Source organism: Euleptes europaea, chromosome 4, assembly GCF_029931775.1.
Source record: "Euleptes europaea isolate rEulEur1 chromosome 4, rEulEur1.hap1, whole genome shotgun sequence".
NCBI lineage: Eukaryota > Metazoa > Chordata > Lepidosauria > Squamata > Sphaerodactylidae > Euleptes > Euleptes europaea.
In genome coordinates this window covers 53,871,454-53,883,633 of record NC_079315.1, presented here as the reverse complement: position 1 = coordinate 53,883,633, position 12,180 = coordinate 53,871,454, and the positions used below count along the sequence as shown (strand labels likewise).

Genomic DNA, 12,180 nt, shown 5'->3' with positions numbered 1-12,180 from the left:
TGTTTTTTTTAAAAAAAAAAACTATGCACACATACTTACAAATTTAAGTTGCATGGACAGTGAATGCTTTTTAAAAAAAAATCAGGCAGGCCTTTGCAATTTATTTCATCTGAAGAATATTTTAGACAGCAGTATTTTTATTAGGTAATGAAAACTAATTGGGAAATTATTCATCTTCTAGTCTCCCCATCGGAGCATAAAAGACATACAACAAATGTTATTCATGATTGTGCACGACCCACTCTGTCTGATTCATCTCCTTCTTTCTAAGGGGCACTTCAGGGGAAATAAAGGTTACTCTTTCCCATTTATATATTTTAATTGACTGCTGGTATTTTCTGTGGTCAGAAAGATAGGAAAGAGAGCGCTCAAAATAGCCCATTAGGAAAAAAAAGTTACAATCAGACCACAGCTCTACTCTGCTGTCAACAATGATCAGAGTGCCCCTATTTCCTTGTTAAAAGACAGAAGCATAAATGAAGGAATATCTTCACTACGGATTGATTATTCGGCAACCCTTATTCACATCTTCACTCGGCAATGTGAATTTTAATGACAGTAAAAGGAATAATTAGCATTTCAAAGTGTGTTTGATACCCTGAATTTTTAAGAGAGACTTTTATGTATATTCTATACACAAAAGAAAAAAAGCATTTGGAAGTGGGCAGAAAAAGGGAAGGTGCATGGTGAGGTCTTCTTTAGAATAGCTTAAACAACTGCTTGCACTAACTGAATAATTACAGATGTGAATCATGGGCTATTAGCAATTTTCTCACCTTTATTTTATATGATCCTGAACACCCAACTGTTTTATCAGCTATTAGAAGTGAGTCATAAAAAGTAAAAAAAAAAAAAAAAGAAAGACTGCTATTAAATCTTGCAGGATTTTGGTGCTATGTTTATTAAGAACTGCCTCTAAAGTCTGATTTGCAAGAAGTATATTTTAGTCAATGAGGAAAACATTAGTATTCGCTAGGATATTCAGCATGACTGGATGGGCCAAATCTTGTCCAAGTGAATGCCAGATTTTCATTGCTGAATTTTTAAAACAATTAAAAATGACAGAACATTAAAGACACATGGACACTGTAAACCATACCAGTCAACACCACAACAGTAATGACATTAAATATGGCAAGTAAGAATGAAACTTTACTTCCAAATAGACAGGAGCAGACGCAGGCTGATATCTAAAACAAGGTCTTACACTTGAGAGAAAAACACTTTTATAAATATATAAGGAGTTTGCTGAAGTTTCAATTTTGACTGCAGCCCCTTTCACCACATCAAATGCCATGCTAGACGGTCTCCCAACCTCTGGAACCTCCTTTTGGGGAGCATGACAACCTGAGTCAGAAAGGACTCGAATGATATGACAGACCATCAGACTACAATTATGGCGACACAGGCCCCATTCAGATGTCATCTGTTGGGCTGTTTCCAAGTAAAGAGATACAGAGATGCGTGTTCATATAGCTATTTCAATCCCTCTATAAGCCACCTCTAAAGCGCTCTGGCCAGTTTAAACAGCGCCACTATTGTTTTCCCGCATTTTTCCACATGGCATTCTTTTTCAGCTACAGTGACAGGCATGTTAATGGTGCTGCTGGCGCTTTAGCACCATAGCACAAATCTCAGAACGTCTTTTAAAAAGGCAGAAAAAGAACATCAGGCGGAAAAAGGTGCGGGGGGGGGGAGTGGTCCTTTCATAAAAACTCCAGACAGTTCAAACAGCACATTGGAGTGATTCAGAAGCAGAAGGAAGAAATGCGAGAAAGTAGTTATCATAAAAAGTGGCAGAGCCCATGATGCCAACAGGACGCAAGCAAATTTGTCTGAACAGCTAAAAAAAATCAGCAGTCGGAAGCTAAACCGGCTGTCTCTGAATTTACACAAAAAACCCGTTAGCAACCCACTGCTCAACCGGATTATAAGGGCAGTTTGACATGGGCCATAGACTGAAATTCTTTCTCTACAGTGAAGAACAATGGGCAAACTTGGGTTAGCCACTCTCTCTACCTCACATATTTAGTGTGTGAAAAGTAGAGGGGGCAGGGAAGAAACACATTCAAGGAAAGGTGAATAACTATGTATTAAAAATAAAATGAGAAGTGAATGGGGAAATGCATATGAGAACTATGTATTCTAGCTTCAGAGGGTAGAATGCAATTTTTTTATGGCAACGCATCTGTAAAAGAAGTCAAAAGGACATGCTGAATTCTAAGAGAAGAGGCAAAGATTCATGCTACTTTGAGGAACAGATAAAATACTCCCTGGCTTTATTCCACTGATTGATATATGAATATAATCAGAAGTAGCAGAACAATTTCACACAGCATTATAGCAACACAGGCTGGGATAACTCATTAGCATGCCTACAAGATATTTGTATAGGGCTGCTGCAGCATGTCAGACTCTTGCTTGTAAGGTCCATTTAACTTTTCCTTAAACAGGGAGTCTTAAAATACGCACAGAGAAATGAACAAAGAACAAAATAGTCAGATAGAAATGATGTGTGTCTGACCAACCATCTCTGAAAGCTTCATCTGACACACATGTGTTCTTGGACAGATCCTACTTTTGGTTTCTTTCTTCACTCACAGAAGACAGCCATGGGCCATGTGCAGAGAAAGAACCCAGATCTAACAGGCAATTGGAATGGACTTACTGATAGCTGTTGGAAGTGTATTGTGTTTGTGTTTTACATGATTTGATATTGACATTTTATTGCCAACTAGCTCAGGAGCTTTAATTGACAGGTGGCTATAATTTTGAGAAATAAGCTCAAAATATCAAAGAAATGGTTTGCAGAAGTACCCAAGACACATGGTTTCAGCAACCCCTGCACCTTCTGCATTGTCTTACTTGGTCTTCCACCATGGAAAATTCCACATCCTCAGAAAGGTATGTTTTAGATTTTGAAAGTGCCTAGAACTGAGACTGACAAAATCTCAGCTCACCCATTACACTTGTTCATGAAACTGAATAAGCGCCAAGAAAATATAGCATGGCATTGTGTGGACAGTCAAAGATGGGTATCTTCTACTACTACCATCTGCTTTCTGAACTTACTCTCATTTAAATAAATATCAATAGGGAAAATAAAAGTGAGAAGTGGCCTCATGGTCAATGAGAAGCCTGTGCACCAACTGTCATTAGAAAGCTTTAATAGTACTATAGGATAGGGACAGCACTATAAGTACAGTACAAAGGGCCATCTTGACCAGTTTGTGGTAGCACAGGCTAACCAGAATTGCTAGGTCCATGGGATGCCCAATGTGCTTTTGACTAGCTAAAGAACTAAACAAAAACAACAAAAGCCAAAGTTTGAAAAAGAAAAAAGAAAAGAAAGCAAGCTAATTTTTAAAAAGAGACTATTAAAGCTAAAATGGAAAGACCACATACCCCAATGATTGCGTTCAGTTCTGCCATGGTCACTTGTTTGGCACGTTCCACAGCCTGCACCACTTGTTGCTGGTGCTATAAATGAAGATCAGAGACAGAATAAAATTATTTGCTTTCTAGTGAATTAAGCACAGAATTTCCTATTGGTTTTTCTCCTTAAAAAAATAAACTTTAAAAACCTCTTCAGACGGCATGCAGGCTTGAAATAAAGAATGTCTTAAGAAACTAAAATCCACATCGGATGCAAAAGACACTCAAGGTGAGGGTTTATCAAAAAAACAATTAGTTACCTGGAAATCAACTTTGACTCATTGTTCCCACAGGAACAAAAATCCAGTTCAGAGCAACCCTAACTCCATAGGGCGTTGCTGTCCGGAAGTGCAATATCTTTTTCAAGGTTTCAACCACCAGAATATTCTAAACAGAATGATGCAGTGAGGGACCCCCTCTACTTTCTCACCAGACAAGCAAATGTTAGTTCCCATTTTCTGTTGATATGGTTGCTTGCTTTAGCACCATTTTTTTTTTAAAAAAACTGCTATTAAAAAGATTCAGACAAGCTGAAGCAGCTTAATGCAAGGAAAGTAGACAAAGTAGACCAAGAGAGAGTGACAGTGCATGCACAGATAAAAAGAGCCAAAGACGAGATGGCCAAAATATTGTCGAAGGCTTTCACGGTCAGAGTTCATTGGTTCTTGTAGATTATCCGGGCTGTGTGACCGTGGTCTTGGTATTTCTTTCCTGATGTTTCGCCAGCAGCTGTGGCAGGCATCTTCAGAGGAATAACACGGAAGGACAGTGTCAGTGTCAAGTGTGTAGGAAGAGTAATATATAGTCAAAAGGGGGGGGTTGAGCTGAATCATTGTCCTGCAAAAAGTATCAAAGGTAATGTGCTAATCATTCTCCTGTAAGTTTCAAGATAATGTGCTAATGAGGGTGTGGTATGTTAATATGGAACTATTGTATCTTGAAGTGATCTGTTAATGTGTGAAATCCAAAGCTAATCTGCATGGCTATTGTGGACTGTAGTCTTTGTTAGTCTGGAGGTTTTCAGGACAGGAAGCCAAGCCTTATTCATTCTTAAACTCTCTTCTTTTCTGTTAAAGTTGTGCTGATGTTTATGAATTTCAATGGCTTCTCTGTGCAATCTGACAAAATGGTAGAATTGTCCAGTCTTTCATAAGACCCTGTGTCCTGTTTGTGTCAGTCCATGTTCAGCCACTGCTGATTTCTCAGGTTGGCCAAATCTGCAGTATCTTTCATGTTCTTTTATCCTTGTTTGTATGCTGCGTTGTGTGGTCCCCATGTAAACTTGTCTGCAACTGCAAGGTATACGATATACTCCTGCAGAGGTGAGGGGGTCTCTTTTGTCTTTTGCTGATCGTAGCATCTGTTGTATTTTCTTGGTGGGTTTAAACACCGTTTGTAGGTTATGTTTTTTCAAAAGTTTCTCCATCCTATCAGTGACTCCTTTAATAAATGGCAAGAATACCTTTCCTATGGGAGACTGTTTTTCCTGAGTTTTCTGATTTTTCTTTGATTTAATGGCCCTTCTGATTTCATTTCTGGAATAGCCATTTGCTAGCAGTGCATGATTTAGATGATTAATTTCTTCCTTGAGAAACTGTGGTTCACAGATCCGTCTTGCACGGTCCATTAATGTTTTGATTATTCCTCTTTTCTGTTGGGGGTGGTGGTTGGAGTTTTTGTGTAAGTAGCGATCTGTGTGAGTTGGTTTCCGGTAGACTTTGTGACCTAACTGAAAGTTTGTTTTACAGATGACAAGGGTATCAAGAAATTGGAGTTTACCCTCAGTTTCCTTTTCCATGGAAAACTGAATGTTTGGATGGATATTATTAAGATGGTTTAGAAGTCCATTAATTTTTCTTCACCATGGCTCCAAATAGTAAATGTATCATCTACGAACCTGAACCAGACTGTAGGTTTGTAAGGTGCCGATTCTAATGCTATCTTTTCAAAATATTCCATGTAAAAGTTTGCTATTACTGGACTGAGTGGACGTCCCATAGCTACTCCATCAATCTGCTCATAAAATTCTTTATCCCATAGGAAATAACTTGTAGTCAAACAATGGTGAAATAAGGCTGTTATATCTTCTGGAAAAATCTGGTTAATCAATTAGATTGTGTCTTTCACTGGAACCTTGGAAAAAAGGGATACAACATCAAAACTGACTAATATATCCTGTGTATTGAGTCTCAATGTTTGTATCTCTTTTTACCTTGGTAAACATTGAGACTCAATCCACAGGCTATATTAGTCAGTTTTGATGTTGTATCCCAGCATTAGAATCGGCTGATTGATGGAGTAGCTATGGGAAGTCCACTCAGTCTAGTAATAGCAAACTTTTACATGGAATATTTTGAAAAGACAGCATTAGAATCGGCACCTTACAAACCTACAGTCTGGTTCAGGTTTGTAGATGATACATTTACTATTTGGAGCCATGGTGAAGAAAAATTAATGGGCTTTCTAAACCATCTTAATAATATCCATCCAAACATTCAGTTTACCATGGAAAAGGAAATTGAGGGTAAACTCCCATTTCTTGATACCCTTGTCATCTGTAAAACAAACTTTCAGTTAGGTCACAAGGTCTACCGGAAACCAACTCACACAGATCGCTACTTACACAAAAACTCCAACCACCACCCCCAACAGAAAAGAGGAATAATCAAAATATTAATGGACCGTGCAAGACGGATCTGTGAACCACAGTTTCTCAAGGAAGAAATTAATCATCTAAATCATGCACTGCTAGCAAATGGCTATTCCAGAAATGAAATCAGAAGGGCCATTAAAGCAAAGAAAAATCAGGAAAAACAGTCTCCCATAGGAAAGGTATTCTTGCCATTTATTAAAGGAGTCACTGATAGGATGGAGAAACTTTTGAAAAAACAACCTACAAACGGTGTTTAAACCCAAGAAAATACAACAGATGCTACGATCAGCAAAAGACAAAAGAGACCCCCTCACCTCTGCAGGAGTATATCGTATACCTTGCAGTTGCAGACAAGTTTACATCGGGACCACACAATGCAGCATACAAACAAGGATAAAAGAACATGAAAGATACTGCAGACTTGGCCAACCTGAGAAATCAGCAGTGGCTGAACATGGACTGACACAAACAGGACACAGGGTCTTATTCCAAGACACTGAAAGACTGGACAATTCTACCAACTATTTTGTCAGATTGCACAGAGAAGCATTGAAATTCATAAACATCAGCACAACTTTAACAGAAAAGAAGAGAGTTTAAGAATGAATAAGGCTTGGCTTCCTGTCCTGAAAACCTCCAGACTAACAAAGACTACAGTCCACAATAGCCATGCAGATTAGCTTTGGATTTCACACATTAACAGATCACTTCAGGATACAATGGTTCCATATTAACATACCACACCCTCATTAGCACATTATCTTGAAACTTACAGGAGAATGATTAGCACATTACCTTTGATACTTTTTGCAGGACAATGATTCAGCTCAACCCCCCCCTTCTGACTATATATTACTCTTCCTACACACTTGACACTGAGAGACACTGTCCTTCAATGTTACTCCTCTGAAGATGCCTGCCACAGCTGCTGGCGAAACATCAGGAAAGAAAATACCAAGACCACGGTCACACAGCCTGGATAACCTACAAGAACCAACGAGATGGCCAGTTCAGGATTCCTGCCACCTGGTTACAGAAATAAGAAGTTTGCCTATAGGAAGACGCAAGATGTGCATTTTTGTATTAACCCATCAAAAAGGAAAAAGCCCACCTCGTACAATGAAAACAAGCAAGACCCAGGTTAACAGTCAAATGGTACCTCTAGAACCTGACTGCCTAGCTTAGAGAGTTCAAGAACATTTCACAATGAGAAAGTAAGGAGATAATAAAACTGACAAGAACCTTGCAGATCATCAACTAAAGCAGATTTCGGAACATAACAGATTGGTACGGTTAGATCTTCAGTTCCTCAGTATTTCCATCAATCATCAATAGCTTGGGAAGCATTTTCGACATCTGTATAAGCAATCTGCATGAATTCTTTGATAAAATGAGGGTCTCCCAACTTTCTTTCCTTTTACTTGTAGATTAATACTAGGATAAGATTTCCCAGGCTACACAGGGAGCCCAGAGGCAATTGTTTTGCTTGCACTTCAGGATTCCAGGCAGTGCTGCAGACTGAGAAGGCACAGAGGAAAACACCCCCACCCCACCAAGATGACAAGCAACATTGCAAGCTGGGAGGGAACCACAGAAGCAAGCGAGCATCACACTTTCATCCCTGGATGCCTTTTCAGCTTGTGCACATCCAGGCAGGCAGATAGACTAATAAATTACTAAAGTGCTACCGGTGAGCAGAAGGTCTGAATAAAACAAAGGGGACAAGAATGGAAGAGAACCTCAAATACCCACATCATAATGCAGGCAGTGCTTGAACCCAATAACTTCCCCTTCCTCATTCTCTGGGTCACAGTTTCTGCCACTATCTATCACCCTCAACCGCTGAGAAACATCTCCAGCACAACCCTTCTACCAAGCAGCTAGTTGCCTGGGGAATGTTGGCAGATGCATGGTTCTAATGAAGAATGTGGGCGAAGGAATCCACTTTGACCCTGTGGTCCTCTTACAAATTGTTCCTGCAGGATTCTTCCTCTCATCAGCACAGCTGGGCTTCCATCTTTCACCCTCTGCTTAGATCCAGTACAGTGTTTAAAGGAATGTCTGTGGAGCACAACTTTTGCGCCTCCCTCCTCCTGATGCATCCTGAAAAGCCCCCTGAAATACAGTTCCTCGGGGGGCCCGTTTTCCAGGAGCAGCATTTTGAGAATCAACTGGAGTCACAGCAGGAAGAGGAAGGGGAGAAAGTCACACTTCACCCACCAAAATCCTTTTGTCCACAGAAATGCTACACTGAATCTAAGCCTCTACCTCTCCTTGTAAGTTCACTAAAAAAACAAAAAAACCCCTCCTCTTATATTTTCAAAAAAACAAAACAAAAAAACATGCAATGTCTGAGCAACTAGAAAGCAAGCAACCATGTTAGATTTCAAGGATTTCAGAACTGACGGGCACTAGGCAACAATCTGGAGGAAAGGGAGACTGTACTGAAGAAAGTGGCCTTACATGGATTATAGTGGAACCAACCACTGCCACTTACAATCGAGACACTGCAAAGCAGCCTTAAACCAACTTTTGTAAAGTTGGTAGGTGCTGAAAAGCACTCCTAAGAATGATGATTCATATACTCTATGATCTGAAGGTGAAAATCAAAGTGGACAAGAAGGATGTGGAAATTAACAAGAAATGGTTAACAAGGCAAGTGCAAAAGAAAAAAAGTTATTTACAAATGGAACATTTAAAGAGAGTAATATTTAATGCAAATTCCTGTCCGGTTAAATAAACAGTGATGGCTCCACAAGTTTCTTTGCCAGCTTATCCCCACAAATAACTATTCACCTAAGCAGTCTCCTTGTAAGAGCTGCAAGCAGACAGCAATACATAGCAGTTATTTGCAGAAATAAGCCAGTGGATAGACCTTCTGAACCCAGTTCAGAAGTGCCTAAAAGTGAAACAGAATACAGATAACAGCAGGCAAATCAGAACCTCGATAGGACAGGGGAAATCAATGGGATACTGTTATCCATGGATATAAAAAAAATCTGTAGAAGAGTATGAATAGGTCATGAAGGCAGCACTGCACTGTAAGCCAAAGGAAGAAGAGATTCCATGATCTTCTGGGGAAATAGTTCTAACCACACAATCACTGCTGATAGAAAATCAAGCTAAAAAAAGAGAAAAGCAATACAAGACTAGTCATGTCTTAAGCTACCTGACAAAAATTATAACTGTGATCTTCCTGTGTGTGTGTGTGTGTGTGTGTATATTATTATATATAAAATAAAGGATATCTTTAACTTCCCAGTCATGCTGAAGATAAATGTAATCTCAAACTTCAAGACAGACAAAAATATATATAATATAGCCATTTATAAAACTACAGGTGGCCTTGACTTAATCCTCAGTAGTTCCAAGAAACTGAAAACAAACATTGTTGATTTTCGTAGAAATAATGGCCATAACACTATAACATTAAACATAAGTGTGATCAGAAAATTTCCCAGAAAACCAAACTCAGCCATATTTGATTTCCCAGGAGTAAATTCTTCAAAACCTACAGGACTAATTAGCAGGTAGCTAAAGGATGTTGTCAGAAAGGTCATCTCCCTTCAACAAGTTGTGAAGGATATTTTGTTTAAAAAACCAAATACTATAACAAAGGCTAACGTGCAACACATACAGAATATCAGAAAAGGGTTACTGATATACATGTGCCAAATGCCAAAACATTGTAATGGGGGAGGAGGACTAATAATCAAGAAGTGAATGCATTTGGAATGTATGAGGTCTTCCATTCTTTTAAAAATGTTGTGTGTGGTCAGAAAGACCATTTTGATACCACCTATTTTCTTGGGGAATTGACCGTTTTTGATAAAACACTATATAATGCAAGTGTCAAAGAAATTTAATTTCCTATATGAGCCAGTTATACACAACTGAGACAAAATGCAAATGTAAGCAGCAAAACGTTATCAAATTGTGTTAACGTGGCCAGAAAACAGCATGACCACATCCTGAGTCTAACTAAACCACATAACAGTCAAGCTTTTGAGTGCACCAGAGTTGTCATGAGATTAGCTGAAGTTTTCTAACTGGAGACTGCAAGGATTATACTTGGAAGCCCCTGCATGCAAAGCAGGAGCTCCAGCATTGACCCAGGGTGCCTGTTTGAATCTCTACCCCCTCACTGCACGTCTTGTACCCACCCTGCCCTCCAGTACATGTAAAGCATGTTCTCTACCAGCAGCTGATGTTGGCTGATGCAAGTGGAAGGGGAAGAAGATATATGGTTGTTGGCCATATCATGTAATGGGGGGCACCCTTTCTGCCCTTACTGTGATTCTTTAGGATCCTTTTCTTATCTGGTTTGTGAAATGCCTGCCACCTGGATCCAGCTGCGAATCCCCTCAGGAACAACCAGCTTCTGACAGACTTGAGGAGGGAAGCTGAATGCTCACACACACACAGTAACTATGGGCGTCTAAGCCACATGCATCCCACTCCATTAGGAGTCAGAGCCAGCCACTGAGGCTCACTTCACAAGTACTGGTCAACTGCCCACTGACAGTGGGAGGAAAGGGAACACAGCTGTGTCCCCTTCCCTGGGGCAGCAAATCTAGCCCCCACAGCCCAGTTCATTCCCTATGGGAGTCCCACCCATCTGAGCTGTGCAGCAAAAGAGCACCACCTCCAATCTACTGAGCCAGGCAGTGAGTTATGTGCCACAGCTCAAGGCAAAACCTCCCATCCACTCAAGAGTCATGACACCAAGAGATGCCACTGTCTCCAGACAGCAATACGTATCAGGGCTGGGACAATGATGTGGTAAACTGCTTCGGGTCCCCACTGAGAAGAAAAGGTAGGGTATGAATATCTAAATAAATACCCAAGTTATGGCTTAATATCCAGAACAAGCCATATTATACTCTCATGTATTAAGAGCTCATGGCTGATGTCTCAGAAACAAATCCAAAAGTCAGCTGCATGATTTGAATATAAACATACAGGATGTGACCCCATTCAGCCTTGATCAACAAGGCTGCTGGTAGTAGAAGTGGGACTGATGCTTGCTAGATGGGCGGAAGAATTGGGTTATTCTCACTCTTTCCCCACTACCCACCATGCATGGAGCTAATCATCATCATAACGGACACTTACAAGCATGAATATGACAATCTACTCCACTATCCAGAAAGAGATTCAAAATGCCTGGCTCTACAAAAGCAACTGGACAAAACAAACACAATGCACTTAAAGGAGAAATCCACGCTAATATTGATTGTACAAAAGATAACTAAATATGATTACTACTCCTGATCAGTACTCAATGCATTATACCACCATCAGGATTTTTTCTCCTCTTCAGTACTCCACTAGTGACTGATGTACATCAGAAGTGAAGAAATTAGTGCTGTTTCTCAATGCTACTGGGGAGGGATGCAAATGTATGTCAGGGTTATGGTGGTTTCCAGAGATGCACAAGAAAGGCTTAAACATGCCCTTATTCAAAGCATTTCATTTCTATATGCCACATCCTAGAGAAGCACGGAAGGAAAGCAACACTTAACAGGTTAAAACATTACTTCTAGCCATTCATAATGGGGGACATACTATTTAAAAATGTTGGGGCAACTCCATGTTATTTATTTCTTAAATGTTACAATCCCTTTTAGGATTGGGGGAGGGAATCTGGATTTCTAAACACTTTAGAGATAACACTTACTTTTACAAGGTTTAGAAAAGCAGGTTTTTTTAAAAAAAAGCCTGAGCCACCTCACAGAGAGCTAGGAGAGCATTAAAAAACCCTTCAAGGTACACACTGTCTGAAAAGAGATTTAAGAACTGGCGGATTTTCTTTACACTGATGGGAATTGGAGAGGGTGGGTGGGAAGAGCAGGTCTTAACTACAGTAAGAGGCTTTTCATCCAACATAAAGAACTGGACAAAGGGGAACTGAAAACATTGTATTCATAACTGGGTGGAAGCCACAGTTTCCTTGAAGCACATCTTTCTTCTTGGTATATATAGAATATCCGCTGCTTCTTTCCTGGTATAAGAAGTTTGCCACCTTAGGACACTTTCTTTAGGGAAAAGAATATATTAAAAGTTCACTGGAAAAAAATGTCCTTGCTTGA

At 39.8% G+C, this 12,180-nt stretch overlaps 1 protein-coding gene across 5 annotated transcripts in view; it reads right to left on the bottom strand.

Moving 5' to 3' along the window:
* Positions 1-12,180, bottom strand: part of LOC130477169 (transducin-like enhancer protein 4) — a 195,100-nt gene that overhangs the window by 69,810 nt on the left and 113,110 nt on the right. For 3 of the 5 annotated variants that reach the window (XM_056849239.1, XM_056849235.1, XM_056849236.1), the window contains one exon: positions 3,406-3,480. The exons of the other annotated variants lie outside the window; for them this stretch is intronic. In XM_056849239.1, the coding sequence (XP_056705217.1) occupies positions 3,406-3,480 (75 nt within the window). The remainder of the gene's footprint in view (positions 1-3,405; positions 3,481-12,180) is intronic. 5 annotated transcript variants of the gene reach the window in all.